This window comes from Aspergillus fischeri, genomic scaffold, assembly GCF_000149645.3.
Source record: "Aspergillus fischeri NRRL 181 1099437636244 genomic scaffold, whole genome shotgun sequence".
Classification (NCBI taxonomy): Eukaryota; Fungi; Ascomycota; class Eurotiomycetes; order Eurotiales; family Aspergillaceae; genus Aspergillus; species Aspergillus fischeri.
This window is the reverse complement of record NW_001509774.1, coordinates 335,313-355,948: the sequence shown is the minus strand read 5'-3', so window position 1 is coordinate 355,948 and position 20,636 is coordinate 335,313. Positions and strand designations below refer to the sequence as shown.

Genomic DNA, 20,636 nt, shown 5'->3' with positions numbered 1-20,636 from the left:
CGGGTACTCCGCAAATGTTGGAGTCAATTTTACGTCATGTCACTATTGGAATTTTTCTATTTCACTGAGCATCCTGTACCAGCTGGATCAAGACCAATAAAACTGGAATCAAAAGCTTCAGTTTCATTGAATCTTCTGCAATCAATTGCTCTCCGATATCATCAGTATCATCACTATGGCCAGCACAAGCCATCCAGGTGCTCTTTTTGAGGATCCTGAGCGCATCAGGCTGATCAAGATGATCGCTGAAAAACTCGGGAATACACCCCTCACCCTAAAGATAAGTACTTTCAAAACTTGTTATGCGGCCTTGTGACTCGCCGATATTGAGAAATTTGAAAGCATTGGACGATAAAGAACCTCTTGTTATTTATTCCCTCCTATTGGTGTTTGAGACGGATATCAGATTAGTTCAAAGATGTCAGTAACTTTCTAGTCTCTATCATTGTGTGCGGCTAACAGTGTGTTATACTAAGGGCAACAAAAGGACAACGATCCCGAATCAAGAGCTCCGTCCTCTCCGCAAACACCAATAAAGGATATACCACCCTTTTTCCCGTCCTCCTCTGCCCCTGGGTCGAGCCTGGGCAATTCGACATCTGTGCCTCCCACTTCAACTCCACAACGCCAACCCCTGTCGCTCGAAACATCAGGAAGCCCTGATGACTCGCGGAAAAGACTAGGGGAACCTCAGGGCACGCCTGAAGGGGCGAAGAAGCCTAGAATAGGCGAAGATGATACGGTAGCAGTAAGCTATCCCTTCCTGTCTGAATCTATTGCAACTGGCCTTGCACTAACCACGCTGTTATCCTAGAATGAGTCCCTATTTGTCGCGAAAGCAGTAAGCCATGCCTTCCTGCCAAAGTCTACTGTAACTGCCTTCGCACTAACCACGTGGTATTCTAGTATGGGACCCCAGACAAGGCAGTTGCGGAAGCGGTAAGCGATGCCTTCTCACCACAATCTATTGTAACTGTGTTAGCACTAACCAAGTGGTATCCTAGTGTAAGGTCCGCGACAAAGCCTGCATTCTTACAGGATGCACCAGGGAGATATCCGAACCATGCCATTTGTTCCCATTTTCTATGAACGATTGGCATACGCACCGCTGGGAAGAGTTCCTCGAAGGGCTGAGAATGTTTTGGTGCGATAAAAGGGTGAACGAGTGGTGTAAAGCCATCTATGGAGATGTCTCCGGGACTGAAAAGCTCCAAAATCAGATCCTGCTTAGCCCAAACGCACATATGCTTCACACAGCAGGATGGTTCACCCTTGAGCCTATTGACGAGGATAAGGTTCATGGTATGTGGCTCAAACTTAGGTTCTGGTGGCTGAAAAGACATGACCATCAAGAAGGGGTTAAGTTCGGTGTTCGCCCACAACTTCCCCAAGATCTGTGCCCGAAAGAATATGGAGTTGCTCTTCATAGGATCGACAACGCTCGTCCACTTGTCTCTGGTGAAGAGATCAAGCTTGAGACGCATAATCCGCAGACTCATCCGCTGCCAGATACTCGGCTCCTTGAACTGCAGTGGATGCTGAATCGTGTGCTTGCCTTAAGGGGTGCCGCAGAACCAGAGGACCTGGAGGATGAGTCGGATGTAGACTCGGATGAGGGACTTGAATATTTCGCCAGGCCCGTGTTGTAATCCCTGATTCTTCCTGGGCAATCATCCCCTCCGTCCTCTCTCATCACGATCGCGAGCGACCAGCCCAAGGCTAAACCTGTCATCGGGGCGACTGATGCGCTCGAACAAGGTCTTATCGAGGAATAGTTACTATGTTCCAACAAGGATTTGTCCTATACAAGGTCTCTCTACCTAAATGTAGGCCCCTTTATAAGCAGCCTAATGAATCGAAGGCGCCCTTCTAAGCGACTTGCTGGATAGTAGTCATCAACTCCCTTATTCGTATGGGTCTGCAAATCTGGAATCGAATCCGGTGCCGGAGGTTCTCAGTCTCCGGCCTTCAGCGACAAGCTCACACCTCACCGTGGTGCTGAAGTCTAGTAACCTGTCCGTTGATGGACAGGCGAAGCTAAGATGAGCTTACTCTGTTTGTAGTCAACTGTAAAGTTATTAGGTGTTCGGTTAGATTCTGTCATTATAGATCATCATCAAACTCTGATTCTTACTCTAGTAACTCGTAGAGTATAGATTATCAAAGGTTGATGTATATATATAAACCATCACCACTCATACCAACCCCTGATAGAGATGAGTATTCCCATATATCTCCCCAACCACCAGATATTATGAATTAATTCTTCATATTTTAACAGACTAGATACTACGCTATCGACTGATATTAATATTTCTACAAAAGTTCTAGAAATTAGTGATTACGAAGTAAAATGGTGTGGGTTGGTTAACCTAAGCAGATAAAACCTCAAAACCATAACCAACGGGTTTAACCGAACTCGAATCGGTTTCACCTAAGGGAAACCGAAACCGGTGCGATTCCCTAGGCTAGGGACTGAATCCGAACTGCTGTGAGATTGGTAAGGCTGGATTCGATTTTGGCGGTTCAGTTATGCAACTCTACTGCTAGTAGACTTACTGAATATTGTATAACTATATACTTGAGAAAGAGTGTAAAATTATTATGACTAATATAGCCTTTATTTAGGTCTCTATATCTAGACAGTATACTCCTAATACCAAAGAATTCTACAGCTTTTTGAAGAATATAGCCTATAGAGTATAGTATCTTACCGGACTACAGAAATCATCGACTGAATTAGCTAGAGTAAATTTCACTCTGTAAAGAGGTCATGACTCAGAACTCCTAGCAGTAATTGATACCGTGGAAGATCCTAAAACGACCGCGGCCGAACAAGAGGCACCAGAAAGGCGTAGATCGAAGAGATAAATTGATAGACACACAGGATCACTAGGTTTATCAGGAGGCAGCCCCCGCGGATGAGGAACAAAGAACCCTAGGTAAGGCATAGCGGGCGAGACCGCCGAGATACGCTAGACTAACAAGATCAGAAGACGTCACAGAATGAAAGATTCGTAAGTCCTACAGCCAGACGAATAAGGTAGATCATATTTGAAATCAAAATCAATGCTTTCTAGATTATGTCCTTCTACTTACATCACGCTTAGGGAGGCCGAAGGGGAATCCGGTGGTAGATGGGCGAAAAGAAGTCCGGTGGACATCCACCGGAGACCGACATGATCCATAGGAAAGCTTTGATCATCCACCAGCTGTTTACAATACCTGACCACAAGAATGGAATCAACTGAACCGTCGATGCCGATCCAGACTCTAAAGGGCCTTGAAGCACTATCTCTGATCCGCTCTTTCGCACGGAGAGTAATCCACTCGCTGAACAAATCTACCAGTCTGAATGATATACCTGGGTTAAGTGTTAGGGCTCAAGTTACTTGCAATTAGACTGGCTGACCCAATTCGCAGATCCATACCCGACCCGCAAGGGTATGGGTTGATGGCATCCAACCATACGGATATGAGTAACCCATTAGGTGCGTGTGACCGGCAGAACTATAGATATTTATGACATTCTCTTAATAAGAGGTCTATCCGTCTACTAAAAGAAGTATAGTCTAAAATCAAGTGCATAATATGGGTGGAATGGCAGGTTACAGGTAAGCCGCCCCTTGGAGAAGCTTGGGTGCCCCCAAACTGGTCATGTGATTAGGCTAGCCGATCACATGTCTGGTACCACTTATATTTTTAATTACAGCGCACATAGGATTTTCAATACATAACAGACTTCATATACCGCTACCTCAGCAAACAGGATGTAAGTACTTTTAAACCAGTTAATAACTACTTATTTAGAGCATCTCATTATTAAGATTTTGTAATCTTGCCCGCCTTTCCATCAGCTCTAGCTCTTTTTCCTCGTTTTGAAGTCGTTTCTCTCGCACCCGTTCCTCTTTTTCCTTTAATTGAAGCTCGAGCTCTCGCAGCTCTATGCTTTGCCGCTGTTGCTCAAAACTTAATATATTCTGTGAAGAAACCCGACGAAGACTTTGAGAAGAAGAAGATATTGAACTATTTATTAAGTACTTAGTAACCCTTTTTAAAGTGATTGAAAACCAAACTCACCGACTGCTACCTCGGCCTCGAGGTTGTGAACGGGATCTCCCTTGTCCTAATTCAGGCTCGGAACTAGAAGAGAAATATGTTGATGAACGGCGGCGTTTTCGTGACACTAAGTAATAGTTAAGTGGTTTGTTAGCAGTTACAAAGTGGTGAATATAATAAAAATCAATTAGATGTATAACGTATGAGGATCAGACATGCGATTATATATATACATACCTTCCCGGGCCATATGTCTCAAATAATTTGTCTCCATATTTGCTGTTCGATATGAATGGTGAATATTAAAATCAGTGCGATTTATATATTGGAGAATGTCTTGTCTGTCCAGCTTTGCAGAACTAAAAAAAAAATATTAGCAGTTATTGAGTTATTGTCTAATCAGTTATTAATCATTTATTGAGTACTTACTTTTGGATTGCTGCTGTTAATGTCAACCACCTTCCTGCTGCATTAGCCTTATGATGAGACTGTTCAGCTGAATTAGTATGATTCCGAATAGAATCATAGATATAGACGGGAATATTAGAGCAATGTTTATTCAACCCAGCCTTGATAACTGGTGATTTCTTATGTGCCGCCCATGCTTGGACCTTTTCATTCTCAGGTTCTAAGCAGTTAGTATCCAGTTGATAAGCAGTTATCAAGTACTTACCAATTAATAAATTGCATAGTTGATCATAATCATCTTCCGACTTGCAGTCAATTAAGCCAGCCATTCGACTCCATACACCTGAGCTTTTATTGGCACTCCCAACTGCTTCAGTGATTGTACGAAAGAAGTGAACCCGGCAAAATATAATGATTCCTTGCAACTGCCATAATATTGGACGGTGGAGAGGGTCAATTTCTTGAAGATATTGACCAAGTCCTAAGTAGTTAGTAAGTGGTTCGTTACCTGGTGATTGAATATATACCAGTATATTGCTTTGTATCCATATCCACAATAATTCCATAAATTCCATTGGAATGAATAGAATTAAATTCAACAGGCTGGCCAGTCATTCTTTGAACAAGAGTAAATACTCTTGTAAATAAAAGATAATAGCCTTCTGTTGTTTCCTGATTGGTAAAAGCCCGCAGGAGTGTGATGACTATATTTTATAGTTAGTAAGTATTTAATAAGTGATTGTTAGGTGCTTACTTTTTGCATGCTCAGGAAGATAAGTTGCAAATATAACCTCATTCATTCCCTTTTGTCGAATGCGCTTATAGGACATATCAACTCAAAGGAGGTTAATGTACTTAAAAGCCTGATTTGTTCCTTAAAGCCACATAGAATCATAGTTCCATTAGGATCACAGTATTTCTCTTGGATATATTCCTATAGTTAATTAGTTATCAAGCAGTTATTAAGTGGTTATAAAATCGTTACCTTTATGAATGGATTGGTATTATATAAATATATTACCCCATTGAAGCTTTGACCCGCTGGATATGAAAGAAGTCGTTGTTTTTGAATAATGGCGGAGATACGATCAGTATTTGAAAATGAGGCATGGATTTCAGCTGGTGTTGATGCATTATATTGCTGGCAAAGGGCCTCAAGCTCAGGACTTCGCAGGAATTGAGCTGATAATCAGTTAGTTATCAGTTCTAAAGCAGTTCCTAACCACTTATGAACTATTTTATATACCTAAAGTCAGGCTGGGGTTTCTCATCTGCTTGATAATTCTTTCAACCCCTCTGAGTATTAACTCTGGTGGCTTATGTGGAGGTGGAGGAGGGTGTTGATGAATTCCGTGAGATGTAAAAACTATGAAAGGACAGTTTTGAACATCAACTGGTACAAGTGCAGTAAATATAACACTACACTTAATATGCTCCAGTTTACCAGGTCCTTGGACATGGTCAAAATCTAAATAATATTTAAGTACTCTGTAACTGCTTGCCAATCACTTTCAGAGTACTCACCACAATATTTTCGCCGTGATGTTAAAGGTTCAATCACACCACATTCTTCCTGGGATGGTAGAATTGATTCATTGAATAGTTGCTCTAGGAACTCAAGATCCATAGAGGTGTAGCCTTTTACTGAGGTATAATAATGCTTCTGCAGAAAGCTTGATGATGCATTTACGCATCCAATGTAGGGATGATGATCACCATTCACATCCTTTAAACTAGTTAGCAAGTACTTATAAACTACTTATCAACCACTTACTGGATAGAAATGACGCTTGAACTTGGGTGCGCAGGAAGGCAATGTTTCAAGACAAGCATGTCCTTTTTGAAAAAAAGCTTTTTGTGAACGGTAAAGACTATTTTGTTAGTACTTCATGAGTACTTAATAAGCATTTAGAAAGTACTTACCTATATGCATTCCGCTTCAGGAATATCATTCTCAACAAGATCAATATTCTTACGAATATTCTGTATTTCTGCCCATGCCACCTCATCCAATGAAGTATGATATAAGGTGCGAAGACTTGGCTTTAGATATTCACATACTAAAGCCCCAGAGCATTTCCATATCCATTTTTTAACAGAACAGTTTAAAAATGTCGAGGTGATATTCTTCTTAACTCCACGCGCACTCGCTCGAGAATATTGTATCTATATTAATTAGTTTATAAGTACTTAAAGAGCACTTAGAATGTACTTACATCCTGAACTAAACTTTCGGCTTCTTCTTGTGATCGGTTATTGACAGCAACAACATAAGAGTATCCATTTATATCCGACCTTGGATATTCAGGTAGGTCATCCGTATATTCAAGATGTAAAGTTTGAAGCGGATTTGACTTTGCATTTATTAGTTGTATAGGAGCAGTTGGGTTATCCTAAGTGATTAAAAATTAGTTAATAACCACTTTAAGGTAACTGATTGTTCTTATATTACTACTAACTTCCTCATGATTTTCTTCAGTAGGAATATCTTCAATATCATCCCAAGTAGCAGAGAAAGTTTCAAAATCCATAATAAAACTTGTAACGTACTTGTAAGTACTTGATAAGTGGTGATAAGTGATTGACAAATAATGTAGAAAATTGTTGGCTAGATATAAGAAGGGAAAGTGAAAGTGAATTTCACTGTATGCATGACAATATTTAAATGGTGAGGTGCCTCGTTGTGCTTGCCAAGACCTGTAAGCGAGCACAGGACCTTTTCCAAGGGGCACCTGACCTGTGTACTCGTGGAATGGGTATCCACAATCCAACCCCCATGGATTCTAAAACGGATTACTCATGCCGTGGGTTGACCCCAAAACCCATTGGGCCTGGTTAGACCCAATGCGGATCCATCCAAACCCGACCCGCGACCAGTCTACTTGCAATTATGTCTCTCAGTTAGGAGCCTTAGAGTATTATGGTGCTTTCCAAGGTTGCGAATCCTCGCATGGTACCAGAAAAAGACGTCAGAACATTTGATTGGAAGGTAGCTTTCCTCTTCAAAGTCATCGGCGCTCTTTTGGCAGCAATAGACATATGTGCCCTTCGTCTAAAATAATCATGTCGCTGAAAGCATTTAACCAGTAGCTCAATTCACGTTCCAAGGTTGGTGTGCGTCCATGGGACCACCTCACAGTAAAAATTATACCTTTCTTTATAATATCAAAACAAGACGCGTTTTCAAGCAGCGACCATTCCACCATCTACGATCAAACTTGAACCAGTGACAAAGTTGCTGGCATCGCTGGCGAGAAAAATGGCGGCTCCCCTTAGGTCCTCAGGCGTTCCCCAGCGGCCTGCGGGTGTTCCCTTCAATATAAAATCGTTATAGACCGGATCATTTTCCAACTGCTTCGTCAGAGGTGTTCTGATGTACCTAGTTACTTTTAGCAATGGATGTCATCAGGACGGCTGGAAGCCCTAGTTGGCAAGCGTGAAAGGATATGCACTTACCCGGGGCAGATGCAATTCACTTGAATGTTGTGAGGCGCAAGCTCATTGCTGAATGATTTTGTCATTTGAATAACACCGCCTTTGGAGCTTGCATAGGCGGACACATTGTACATTCCCCGAAATGATGTAACGGAGCCGACATTGATCACTTTCCCGGGAAGATTCAGTTCAAGCAGCCTCCTTGCAAATTCTTGCGCAGCTACGTAAGAAGCTTTAAGATTGACAGAGAGAATCTAGAGAAAGGTCAACCGGGGTTCAAATAACCTTGAAAATAGAAACCAATTTTGATCATACAAGATCAAGATCCTCATCAGTAACCTCAATCAAAGGTCGCCTTCGATTTACGCCTGCACAATTTAAGAGGACCGAGGGCGAGATCCCCGCATTCCAAATATCGCGAAAGGTAGAGCGCACAGAAGATAGGTCTGTAAGGTTGCATTCAAAAGTCCACAACTTTCGACCGAGTTCAGTGAGACATTGCGACAAACTTCCCGCATTAGGGTCATTCGGAGTCTGAATAGAAACAATATCTGCACCTGCCTCCGCAAGTGATTTACATAGAGACTGGCCAATCCCACCAGTGGCTCCTGTGCAGATAACTATTTTCCCTTCTAGGGAGAACAGCTGGTTGGTTGGCAAATTGTTCATCATAAATCCGACAAAGGCGCGCGCTGAAGGTCATATAAAAAGCATTAGTATCTCCCAATGGTGCAGGTGTGACGAGCAAGCTGGACAGAAGCTCATTCCAGTGGGTAAGCATGAACTCATGTATTAAGTCATACTATGGATCACTATGTGAGCTGCCAATAAACATACTACCAGCATGAATTCAGAGTCGGTCCACCGGATATCCGAGGACCGGGCTTCTCAATTTGTTCTACCCCAACTGTTAACGCAGATCCCAAATCTCCCAAGATAGGCCTACCCACCTTTGGAGGATTCAGACTTGACACACACGTAGCAACATACCGAGCTATCTGGCTGGGGGAGTGGAACCACCCGGCTGCCATATGGTTCCTCATAGTCAAAATGGATGACAGCATAAACCTGCTCCAACCTATGGTCCGAGTTATTAGCGACTTAATAACTCCAAACGGACTACCATAAGGTAGCGAGCGATTTGGCGTCATAGCTTCTGGATTTTGCCTCTCTCTCTTTCAACCAACTGGATAAACACCGGAGCCAAGAAAGAAATATCAGCGGGTCTCCACCGGGCCCGGACTACGATGGTGCAGGGTTGAGCTTTCGACTCCCACCGGACCGTTCCGTTACACTGTCCGGAACAACACTTTTGAGTCCGGTTATCTCCCCTCCCCAGAATGAGTCGGAACGAAATATCCGCTCGCTTGTTAGACAGTGTCACGTTGAATAAGTGAATATATAAGCATTTCTTTGTATAGACAATCTGTTGCTGTACAACGATCATACACATCTATTTGTCAATTCAAGTTGCTTAATTCCACCATGCCACCTGCTCCGACCACAGAGCGACCTAAGGCGGAAGCTGTTCCCTATAAAGGGGAGCCTCTACCAAATGTCCCGGACGACCTTGTTGTTCCCAATGTCCTGAACTTGGATTTCGATGAGAGACTGTGGGTTCCTCAGGCTCCAGACGTCTGGTTTCGGCCCATTCTTTTCAACGTCACACAAGGCTACTTCGTCAACCTACTTCGGGTGCGTCGCTCGGGCATCCTGTCCCGCCATCGTCATTCAGGCCCTGTCCACGCAACTGTTCTCAGGGGCAAATGGCATTACCTTGAGCATCCGTGGTGGGCAACCGAGGGAAGCCATGCTTTCGAGCCCCCAGGCGATATTCATACTCTCGAGGTCCCGGACGGAGTCGAAGAAATGATTACTTTGTTCCATGTCACTGGAGCATACATCTACGTCGACGCAATGGGTAATCCACTAGGTGTGGAGGACGTCTTCTCAAAGTTGGCTAGTGCGAAGGCTCATTATGCAAATGTTGGACTTGGCCCAGATTATGTTGATCAGTTTATTCGTTGAATGCTTGGGATCTATGTATTGTTAGAAGAGCGCTTCTTGAAATCGAAGGGGATAAGGAAATGAGGGTATTCAACCCAAGAGTCTTGTCTATCTATTATCTTCTTGCTCTCAAAGGTATATGATATCATTACAGCTGCAGATTTCTAAATAGAACGCATTTAGAACTATTTCCCTTCACTGAAATATCGGGATCACTATAAAAACACGAGCATAACAACTAGGGGGTAATATGAAGGAGGGTTGGTGACTTCACATGCACGTCCATGTCGGATCAGTCTGGACGGTTTTGAGAAGAGATGCTCACAAATGTTGATGCCTTACGTCAGGGCAACAACGGCATCATTCTTCAACTTATCACGGCTGCTTGATGGGGGAGTTCAGTAAGCGTCATGAATTCTACATTGGCGAAAGTAACATTGCAGCCAAATTATAAAATATGACTCTCATCATTTTTGAATCTCATTAAAAGAAATCGGTCGGGTTCCATACCCAGCCTTGACCAATCAGCGAGTTGTTAAGGCTATTGAGTCCCTGACTGGCGGGGTCGGCCATTGAAGTCATCGGGCCTGTAGAAGGCAATAGATTGTTCAGTTCTGTGGACTCAGTTGCTGGAAGCCGCTGTCTGGAAAAAGCGTCGAAGTGCGGGCCGGTAGGCGAAGCATAACCGCCTGTGTAAGCAATTGGATCGGAGTTCTCCCATAGGACTGTAAACAACTGCATTAATAAGAAGATTTTAGGCGGCCTGGGTTCGGATCTAGCAGAGAGGGTACCTTCAACGAACTCAAGGACCACTTTGGGGGATAGCAACCATACCTTGCTGTACCGACTCTAGTGCCTCATCAATGGCGGAGTAAAAGGTTAAACCAGCAGCATCCTGCCCTAAATCGGAGTTGACCATAGCGTCCATTTCGGGGGAACTGTGAGAGTCATTTTGGGAACTTATGTTCCTTGACAAAGGCACCGTGGTCTCTTGACCTTGATTCACGGAGCCCTGGTTGAAAGGACCGTTCTTACACGAGTTATGGTGCTTAGGGCCTCGATATGTTTCACGACCAGTCTTTCCAGTCGGTAGCCTATCGCTCAGCCTTGGAGTGGATATTTCAAGATGTGAGTCCCCGAGTAAAGTCTGCATTTCACGTTTAAAAATCAACTGGAACAACCCTTCCAAAACCATGACCGTCTGTGATGGGACAACAGATGATCTTGCCAGCGTTCGTTGCAGCGAGATGGAATTTGCGACACCTCTTTTAGCATCCAATGCTTGTTCCGATCCGGGGTCGGAAAGAGCCACCATGCCCAAAGTTACACCAGCGGTGAAATTCTGGATCGCAATGTATGCTGCAGCATGGGTGTTCTGGGCTGCAAGAAGAACCTCAGTATGCCGTGGCAATATGCTACACGTGCGCCGAGCGCAATGCTTGCATTGTTCGAAACTGGTCGGTCGCGCATCCGATGAGTGTGAGCCGGGGGACAAGATGAGGCGGTGATCATATCGAAGAAATGGGCGATGCAAGATAATCTGAATGTTATCATACGCCAACTGAAGAACCAACGCCTGGAGGTGAAACAGCTGACAGACCTCAACTTCGGGTCCAGTCAAGCCTGACATGTCTATATCAACATGGCTCTCAAGCTTCAGTTCCATAGGCAGTCTGTCAAACCATTCGACCAGCTTGGTGTTGATTTGAGAAGCCAGATCAACCACAATCCGCCAATTTGATTCGTTGAGATCGTATATAATGCCAATGATGGGACCGGCAATGGTGTAGAGTTCAAATTTGTGCCGCTGATAAGCACCTAGCGTAGCTGGACTAGGCGAGTGAGCAGCACGTTCCCGGGTAGAGCTCAATAACGGGTGTACTGCCAAGCAGTCGTCTATGTCTCGCGGCATACTCACGGCACAATGAGTATCATTGATTAACGGGGGTCGACCATATGTAATCGAGGCAAATCTTGTGAGATGTTAGAATGACCAAAACGATCAGCCAAGTGAACCTAGGTACCTGTCGAGAACGTATAGAGCCCACCATGTCCTCTTGCGGACCTCGAAAACGAATTCAGTTGCAGGACCCCATAGATTCTCTTTATGTAGTCCTTGTGCTTGGGCACTTCTTACCCCTGCGCCCAGTATTGGCATTGCGAGGTTCGGTTTTCCGTTATACAGATAATACGTGCTGAGCAAGATGCACAGTTGCACACACTCCACCCCACCAGTGTCTAACACATCAAAAAAGTGCGATCGAACTTGGTTAAGCATTTTTTCCTGTAACGATAACAGCTCAGACCTTGACAACCCAATTTTCGAGCTCTGTTCGTCAGGAGCGTATCTGGCACCCATCGCAAGGACCATCAGTATCAAGACTGCCGTGCCTTCCTGCCGAGAGGTCACAAATTGATTGTCAAGAATTTGTCTGTATTCCTGTTTGAATGACGGATCGTGGAAGATCATCATGAACCAATGTACCGATCTCCAGTAAGAATCGAGCAGAAAATCGCAGACTGGGCGGGATGGAAGGTCTAAGCCAGGAAAGTGCGCAGCAAGGCTAGTGTGTTCTCCATTTTTCCCGCCACTAGAGGTTCGACTGCTCAGAAAGGCTCCACCAGGCAAAGCAGATGTATCGCTATGAGTAGCCGGTGACACTTCAGCTCCTTGGTCATGCATATGGAAAAGCTAGTATCAAAGTTAGCGTCTACATTCAACAATCCCTGTGCCAAATACCGGGAGTGTACCTGATCTGTCAATTCCACTGCAGACACTTGGGCATATTCGTGTAGCTCGGGAAGTGATGCAGACCGCTCGCCACGAGCCGGGTGGAAATCTGGCTGAGATTCACCTCCGTTGAGTGGCCGCCTAGGGGGACCTGAATCGCGAGGGCTTGGCCTTGAAGGTGTCAACATGCTGGGCTGTATGTGGTGCGGGTTTCTGCGCCGCTCATGTAGCATTCTTGGAGATCTTTTGGACTTCCTAGAATCCAATCAGCCGATTTGTCATTGGTTTGAGGTGGAGGAAAGCTGTGATTCCGCGATGAACTACTCACCGCAATGGCGCTGATGTGGTCTCACAGACAAAGCCGGACCGCGCACACGGGGAACACGGCTTTTCAATGTCGCACTAAAACCAAGCATCTGCGTCAGGCCGATCATTGAAGACTCTCCACTTAATGCATTTTACCTTCAGCTTTTGCCTACGGCAACGATCACATGCATGTCGACGGCTACCCAATGATTTGGACTGGGCACGTTGATGGCGAGAAACCTCCCCATCGTGTTTTCCTTGGTGAAACCTTGCGGACTCTGAATCGGCAGGGTCTTGCATGGCGAAGAAAGACAGAAAGTAGGCTCATGTGAGATGCAATTCTGCTGTGGGTGTTCATGCAGGTTCGCTGCCCCGGACAAGATTTTCCTCAGGCTATTGTATTTGTAACCCCAGCGCGTCGTAGTTAACTAACTAGTTACCCGTCAGGACCTTACGTAATACGAGATAAGTTAACTAACTTAGCTAGTTAGTTAACTATATTTTAGTTATGACAACTTGATTCTTCCCTGCTCCGCTTTCCTTCTGCATTTAACAACCTTGTCTGGCGCAATGCCCTTTTCCGTTGACTTACCGACCAAAATCTTCGACATTATCATTCAGCTTTTGGCCCTAAAGGATGCCTTAAATATATGCCTTGTTTTCCCGACGATTAAAAGTTGTCAGCTCACCTCATATTTGTAAGTGGATACAGGTCCAGAAGACAACCCAGAAAACCGTTTTCTGGGTCATGGGTGAAAGTGAGTCGCTCCCCCCAAAGCAGACTAATAGCCATGAAAGCCCTGGTTCCTGTCTTACTTCTCGCCCCAGAAGGTCGTTCTCGTTGCTCCTTGTTAGGAACACAGGCCACACGACGGATTCTGTTCATCATCATTGAGAATTAGGTTCCCAGTAGAGACGCCACCTTGTAAGAGCCCTGCCCTTGCATGCAATGACTCGTCACCTTCTTCAGTTAGCAGCGAAATAGAAGACAGATCAGTTGGTTTTTCACCTTCTATGCAGCTCTCCAGTGCAGATAACATGGAGATGCGCGACTCTGCCTTATAGAGGTACCTAATAACCACGAATAACAACACGGCGATGTATTCTCTTCTGCATGCTAGGATCGCGTCCCCCCGCGCCCCCCCCCCCCCCCCCCCAAGCTGTAGAGCTAGAGCAGGTATGCTTGCTGGGGGGCAGAGACAGCCCTGTACAGCTGGAGGACCTCTTACGCCCTGTGGTATTTGCTACGCGACAAATTCATCCCATATCTACAATATCACTAGCAGTAGGTGAAGTTTCGGAGAATGTCTATAGGTAATATGTCACCTGTACCACATCAAGTCCTTTACACACATCGCCACAAATATAATCAGACTGCGTCAGCTATTACATACATTAATCACTAGCAACACTTGAAAAACATCTGTTGTATACCCCAACTGCTTCCCCAACGCACAGCTGATAGTAGACTACCGCCACACTACATTTTCCCCGCATAGGGAATCACCCTTACCCAGCCAACCAACCTGCAAGTCAATAATGAGACGGGCAACTCTTGATCCTGTCTCATCTCTAAGTTTTATAACATAAATCTGCGTAGTTCAACAAGTAGAACCAGAGGGTATCTCCACAGAAACATTAAATCGTGGGTGGATGATCTTAAGCTTTTCTTGAGTGGCCTGCTGTTCTGGTTAGATCGCAAGACGGCACCATTGATGGTTTTTGACATCATACCCTCGAATACTGGCCTTCTAAGGCCTTTTGCGCCGACATACACTGTATAAAGGGCAAGGCCACTGGCCTGTCCCAGAGCTTTTGGGCTCAGGCAGGTTATCTCTCGGTCTAAGGATCTGTGTTTAGTCTCTCGGAGCGCTTCTCTACCTCCCTTGCTGTATGCTACTATCTCATCCATAGCCAATCGGACTGACCTCAGTGTGTCCGGAGAGCCATTATTATCGCCGCCAACCAATCAACGCCCCTATCATCTGTTCGTCCTCTTGAACCCTTAACAACTCAGCCACCTTAAATTAAGACACAGGAGCAATAAGTGTCTTTTTTTACGCTTATTTATAACAGATAAGAGTTCCCTGAGTACCTACTACTTGGAAGCCTCAGCTTCAGAATCTATTATTAGCTATGCCCTGCGTCACTAGAGTAATTAATAACCACAGCAACTTTAGAAGAGGAAGCAGGCCATGAGTCTTCATAGCTCTGCTTGGCCTCTATCTGAGACTATCTCCACGGTGGCACCATGATTTACTGTGTTAAAAACTCGATTCCGCGACCTAGTCATCTAGGATGTTAACAGAGCGCCAACCCCCCACAAGGCCCCTAAATTCATTAAGACTCCCTGAATCCCCAACTGATTAATACTATTAGAAACAATGGTTGTTTCCCACTCCAAGGCGGGTCGGCTTACTGCCTATAATTGTCCCGTGAGAATGGAGTTTCGGACCGTGCTTTGCAATCCTGATGTTGTATTAATGGGGCCAGTCCTGCCATGCCCTTGCGAGTGGATATTCTATCCTAAGTAAATATGGAAATCTCCTGTGTGCCTGTTTTCATGGATAAGAGTATTGATAGAGCAAGACCTCTCTGCTGTGCTCCATGGATCAACTTAAAGGCCCAGTAGTTGGATAGACCATTACCTAGAAAGTGAGTCCCTTTATCTGTCAATGTTACCCTATGACTAGGCAGCAAACAAGGGTACCGACCAATTAGGCTGCCCAGGGCAAATTTCGACCACGTTGCCTGTTTGTGACACCAGCGGTCTTAGCTATATAAAGAAGCAGGCTCCCCACTGGGCTAAGCGCTAAGATTCAGGACTGAACCTCACCACGCCCCTGCTCAGCACACGAGTCATATATCCTTGCCTGCTAGTAGCAGCCAGGATCAAGCCCAACTGCTTCCCAGCATATTAGATATCTTCATTTCCTAAAGGTTTAGCGCCTGCCACCTTCCCCTTTAAACTCACTAAGTACCCTTCCAGTATTCCTGCGCGAGTTTCAAAGGTACGAAATCCCTTCCTCCCATCTTTCTTTCTTTATGAGCCCTCTTTTGCTCTTCATTTTTCTCTCTAGGGCTAAACAACACCACTCTATAGGATCATCGCCTGATCCAGCTCCAACATGAAACCCCTTACCTACCTCTCCCTCCTCCTCGGCATCTCCGCAGCCACCACCCTCGCCGCTCTCCGCCCAGACGCAACCCCCGATGAGGTCGCCGCGGCGGAAGCTGAGTGCGGGTCCCTAGGCGTGATGAGGATCGACCCAGCAGAGCTGCCTGAGGGCGTTACAATGACTGATGTCCGCATGTGCGCCGACCATCCACTCGGCCCCGGGGCGTACCCAGGTCCGGGTCCTGGGGCTTTCGCCAGGCTCCGGCGGTTCTTGCCGAGTTGGGTGTTTTGAGGACGGCTTGGGACTGGGAGCTGGGTTAAGGCCCTGTGGGTAGTCTGGCACGCAGGCTTCTTCTGCTCACGCGCGAGCTGGCTTTTCATACCCGGTCTGGTTGCCTGCGCTGTGCGGTGGGAGCAGCCGTTTGGGACTGGAACTCTTGGAAAATGCATGGTGTCGCTTGATGTGAATTTTTGGCCAACTCTTACACTTATCCGGCTTAATCAAAATGATTGCATAACTAGCGACTCCAAACTTTCCTGTACTTTCTATCGGGGTACGAGTATCATATATACAACCACGAGAATCGAATCCAAGATACGGCTCCCTCTATAGAGATTATCTTGTTAGGCGTGTAGGACCAGGTTGACCATCCTGGCGATCGGCATCTTGGTCGAACAGTGAACTTACGAGTCCAGTATTGATCTGCTTCACTACCATTTGGGGCACATCAAAGGGACATCAAGAGATTACTACTATTGCACTACAAGTCAATTCAGCACATCTATATTTGGAACACAAAACCCGTCTAATTGGAACAGGATGCAGGGGACGGTGTTTAGCCTGGAATGAAGTTGACGATTAGAGTCCAACAAAAATTACGGCTTTCGAACAGTGGCAGAGTTCATTCCATAATCAGCCCAGGCACCATGCAAGTCATATTTGGCCAGTAATTCCTGAGCAATTAAGCTATCATTCTATTGAGAGTTACGGCTCTGTTGTGTGATTACTAATAGTGCCTTCAAATCTTCCCCTTGGGCCAACTGGGTCATACAGTGAAGACTGAGGAAAGGAGTTTGTGGACTGGGCAACTAACGTGGAGGGCGAAACAAGCCCAAGGGAAGTTCTAGACCAGCAAAAAACCATAATATACTTAGCCGAGCCTCTCAGCTGCTGGCCATCTTTACTGGAAAGGAAAAAGAAGAAAGGGGGTTAAAAATAAAGAAAAACAGACCTGTCTGATGTAATGCCATCCCATTCGCCCATACAATATAGTCAGGGCTTCTTGTGCTATAATATGGGACCCTCCATTCTCATCCTACAACTACCTCTTCAGTCCACTGAGGGCAGTTACTAGATTGAATCTGGCCAAGCTGTGGTCAGGTTCGGACCAAGCAATATCCCCATTTAGTCAAAGTAACTGATGTCCTTTGGTGACCCTATTCCTTTGCTACATGGCATGTTTTCAGTTGGCCTAGTCCGCCATTGTGAATTTTTGGAAGATTCTCAGTCAAATTATAATGTCAGTTGGATCACCACCTGTGGTTGAATATAACTAATACCATCATCACCCAGACTTACTCCATAGTGAATATTTCAATGGTATCCGCCAGCCCTACCATGGAAAACTAGGCCTCCGCCCCAAAAGTGGCTAGAGAGCATTCACATAATTGGTTGCACGGTAGGTTTGTTTCTGCATCCTGAATATGTACCTAGATCTCATCAACTTCACACCTTCTCCATCGTACCACTACACTTCCCAGAGTGACATGTACCTTTCGTTGTCTAATCGTATCCGTATAGGCTGGTCATATAACTATCTGAGTGGTTTCATCATATCACTTCGAAAAACTTCCTCTTTCTCAACATCACCAGTAACAGCTTGACTGACGTCAACCAGAGCACAATCAAGCTCAAACAAAGCTTACTCGCATTGAAATTCTTACTTCTGATTTACTTTGATACCATCAGCTATGGCCAGCTCAAAGCCATCCAGGTGCTCCCTTTGAGGATCCTGACCGCGTCAAGCTGTTGGAGATGATCGCCGAAAAGCTCAGGGAGACAGCCTGTGCCCAAAGGATAAGTACTTTTAAAACTTGTTACGCGGGCTTGTGGCTTGCCAATATTTAGAGATTAAAAGCATTGGGTGATAAAGAGCCTTTGCTCATTTATTACCGCCTACTGGTCTCCAAGGTCGACTACAAACCAAGTCAAAGATGTCAGTAATCCTCCAGCCTACCATTATGTACAGCTAACAGTGTTCTATTCAGGGCCACAAAAGGACAACAATGCTGAATCAAGAGCTTCATCTGCTCCGCAGACACCAGTCAAGACGGCGAAGAAGACCAGAATAGACAAGCCGTCGCGGAAGGAGTAAGCTATACCTTCCCTCTAGGATCTATTGCAACTGCCTTAGTACTAACCACATATTATCCTAGTGTTGTTTGCGCGATCAGACCTGCATTCTAACGAAGTGCAGAAAGGACATATGCGAGGCGTGCCATTTATACTCTTATTGGATGAATGACGAGAATACTAAAGGTGTTAAGCTATTCTTAAACACTCTGAGAGAGTTGTGGAGTGATACTATACCCCGAGGGGCACATTGTCTTCGAGCCAGTGGTCAGAGATCCGGAAGGCAACTAGCTCACAGTTAAGTTTTGGTGGCTGAAGCAACATTGACACGCAGGGGCTGTCAACTTCAGTGTTATCCTGCAACTTCCATGAGATCTCCACCAATCAGACTATGGTGTTGCTCTGCATGATGTCCGTAACGATTGTGCATTGCTCTCTGGTGAGACGGTGAGGCTGAAGAGCCATGATCCGGAGAATTATCCACTCCCAGATACATGGATCCTTGAAATGCAGTGGATCCTGAATCATGTGTCTGTGTTAAGTGGTGCTACAAAGGAATCACACCCAAGTCTGCTTTGACGGTATAACAGCGTTTTCCTATGTTCTGTTTGTTTTGCAACAGCTCGCATGCTTGTCTTACTTGTCGCTCCATGCTAGTCTCTCAATGACTACGCTCCATGCTTGTTCCTCAATGACTACGCAGAGACTGCTTGTTTAGCAAGCTGCATTTGCACTCCATGATGTCTGCACCCTTTTTACTACGGAACGATAGGGCGTATTCCTCAGGACATGGTGAGGAAGCTTACCATCCTTCGAGACTTGTACTACTTGGATAACGACGACGAGACTGAAAGAAGACATCAATTGGAACGTCCGAGTAAGGACGATAATTACCAGGACTCTGAGGAGGAGGAGGAGGACGACGACAACAGGGAGGAAGAGGATGACGATGTGGATGATGAGACTGAACCGGGAAGGGTTAATTGTAACTACGGAACCAAAGGTCCTCGACGACGATGACGATGAGTGGGATGGAGACTGGGCCGAGGGCTCAGCTAATTACCCAGGCCAGAGTTGCAATTTGGAATGATTGTATGGGATAAGTGTTTCTGAGTATGGCTGTTAACGCGCTCGATCTCACATCGATCACCCGCTGGCACATGGGCCCGTCCAGCCAGCTACTCAAGGTCAGTACATTAATTTGATCTTCATGGCAAACGTCTGAAGAGGGGCAATACTACTACTTGAGTATAGCGCGCCCAGAAAGAGGTGAACATAGGAAATTATCATACCTTTAGTGGTGGTAGCCATACTATCGCCTACTCCACTCCCTCCACGTACTCTGTAGGCGCCATCCCCCCAGCCGCAAAAGAAGAGGAAGAAGAAGGCCAAACAAGCTAGGAAGGAAAGGAGGAGAAATAAGAGTACTCAATAAAGAATGCCAATAGATGGGACGGCGCAGAGTACATTTCAATCTTACCCATGGCCACCCGGGTGCGGTGGATGGCATCTGGCTGAAAATGAAAAGCCTGGAACTGTGAGGTTGTTAATGTGACTAATATGTGACATAGTATAAACCTGCTGAGTATGTGATCTTGGACTCAACATGCTGGGTCTGGCAGTGATGATGAGGAAGGCAGTGGGAGTGAGTCTGGTGGTGAGTCTGATGGCGAGTCTGATGGCGGCAGCCTGAGCAAGCAAATGGGTGGCAGAAAGACATGGCATGTGGGACAACGGACCACCTGGCGACGAGGATTGATACACCAAATACAACATTCCGGACATTGACAATGATCGTGACACCTGGCCGGCGGTCCTTAACAAGCTTGGTATTACCACACTCAAAATCAATGAGGACATCACCGTTTTTCCATGGGGAAAACCTGCAACTGTACTTCAGAAAACACTTGCTAATGCCCCTGGTTTTACCAACAACACCATCTTTACTGAAACTGCTCGCAAGGCCCTCATACACCTGGAGAAATGGTATTTCAACCTCGAAGATGATGAACGCAATGCCTTGTCTTCTAAGTCAATTTTTAGCTGGGCAATCGGAAAGAAAGCAAAGAAATATATTGCAGAAACATTGGAAGGGAAGAAGATATAGATGTGTTTGTTGTCAAGCAATAATAGAATCAGTGAACAGCAAACGCTCTATTAACAAAATAGTGATTAATACACAACAATAGGAAATAGCTCTATTGATAAAACTGTGAATG

The 20,636-nt window shown here is 45.3% G+C and overlaps 7 protein-coding genes across 7 annotated transcripts, besides 3 other annotated features; 4 read left to right on the top strand and 3 right to left on the bottom strand.

Annotated features, from left to right (window-relative positions):
- Positions 1 to 1,244: 1,244 nt before the first annotated feature.
- NFIA_044720 (uncharacterized protein) lies at positions 1,245 to 1,649 on the top strand (the record flags this gene model as incomplete). The annotated part of the gene is made up of 2 exons (XM_001267549.1): positions 1,245 to 1,302; positions 1,357 to 1,649. 2 exons carry the CDS (start codon positions 1,245 to 1,247, stop codon positions 1,647 to 1,649), a joined length of 351 nt encoding a protein of 116 aa, XP_001267550.1.
- Positions 1,650 to 4,076: 2,427 nt separating this feature from the next.
- On the bottom strand, positions 4,077 to 6,476 carry NFIA_044710 (uncharacterized protein; the record flags this gene model as incomplete). Its single annotated transcript, XM_001267548.1, has 11 exons — positions 4,077 to 4,186; positions 4,297 to 4,418; positions 4,489 to 4,687; positions 4,733 to 4,948; positions 4,995 to 5,171; positions 5,296 to 5,401; positions 5,453 to 5,649; positions 5,714 to 5,860; positions 5,992 to 6,193; positions 6,242 to 6,338; positions 6,427 to 6,476. The coding sequence occupies 11 exons, from the start codon at positions 6,474 to 6,476 to the stop codon at positions 4,077 to 4,079; spliced, it is 1,623 nt and encodes a 540-aa protein (XP_001267549.1).
- A 1,174-nt stretch (positions 6,477 to 7,650) lies between these two features.
- NFIA_044700 (gluconate 5-dehydrogenase) lies at positions 7,651 to 8,574 on the bottom strand (the record flags this gene model as incomplete). The annotated part of the gene is made up of 3 exons (XM_001267547.1): positions 7,651 to 7,846; positions 7,924 to 8,156; positions 8,218 to 8,574. The coding sequence occupies 3 exons, from the start codon at positions 8,572 to 8,574 to the stop codon at positions 7,651 to 7,653; spliced, it is 786 nt and encodes a 261-aa protein (XP_001267548.1).
- Positions 8,575 to 9,387: 813 nt separating this feature from the next.
- On the top strand, positions 9,388 to 9,930 carry NFIA_044690 (2,4'-dihydroxyacetophenone dioxygenase family protein; the record flags this gene model as incomplete). The annotated part of the gene is made up of 1 exon (XM_001267546.1): positions 9,388 to 9,930. The coding sequence occupies one exon, from the start codon at positions 9,388 to 9,390 to the stop codon at positions 9,928 to 9,930; it is 543 nt and encodes a 180-aa protein (XP_001267547.1).
- A 462-nt stretch (positions 9,931 to 10,392) lies between these two features.
- On the bottom strand, positions 10,393 to 12,828 carry NFIA_044680 (fungal specific transcription factor domain-containing protein; the record flags this gene model as incomplete). The annotated part of the gene is made up of 4 exons (XM_001267545.1): positions 10,393 to 10,634; positions 10,744 to 11,882; positions 11,934 to 12,601; positions 12,661 to 12,828. The coding sequence occupies 4 exons, from the start codon at positions 12,826 to 12,828 to the stop codon at positions 10,393 to 10,395; spliced, it is 2,217 nt and encodes a 738-aa protein (XP_001267546.1).
- A 1,247-nt stretch (positions 12,829 to 14,075) lies between these two features.
- Positions 14,076 to 14,103: a microsatellite.
- A 4,959-nt stretch (positions 14,104 to 19,062) lies between these two features.
- Positions 19,063 to 19,118: a microsatellite.
- An 88-nt stretch (positions 19,119 to 19,206) lies between these two features.
- NFIA_044670 (uncharacterized protein) lies at positions 19,207 to 19,507 on the top strand (the record flags this gene model as incomplete). The annotated part of the gene is made up of 2 exons (XM_001267544.1): positions 19,207 to 19,395; positions 19,421 to 19,507. The coding sequence occupies 2 exons, from the start codon at positions 19,207 to 19,209 to the stop codon at positions 19,505 to 19,507; spliced, it is 276 nt and encodes a 91-aa protein (XP_001267545.1).
- A 25-nt stretch (positions 19,508 to 19,532) lies between these two features.
- NFIA_044660 (uncharacterized protein) lies at positions 19,533 to 19,818 on the top strand (the record flags this gene model as incomplete). Its single annotated transcript, XM_001267543.1, has 2 exons — positions 19,533 to 19,604; positions 19,672 to 19,818. 2 exons carry the CDS (start codon positions 19,533 to 19,535, stop codon positions 19,816 to 19,818), a joined length of 219 nt encoding a protein of 72 aa, XP_001267544.1.
- A 247-nt stretch (positions 19,819 to 20,065) lies between these two features.
- Positions 20,066 to 20,101: a microsatellite.
- Between the last annotated feature and the right edge of the window lie 535 nt (positions 20,102 to 20,636).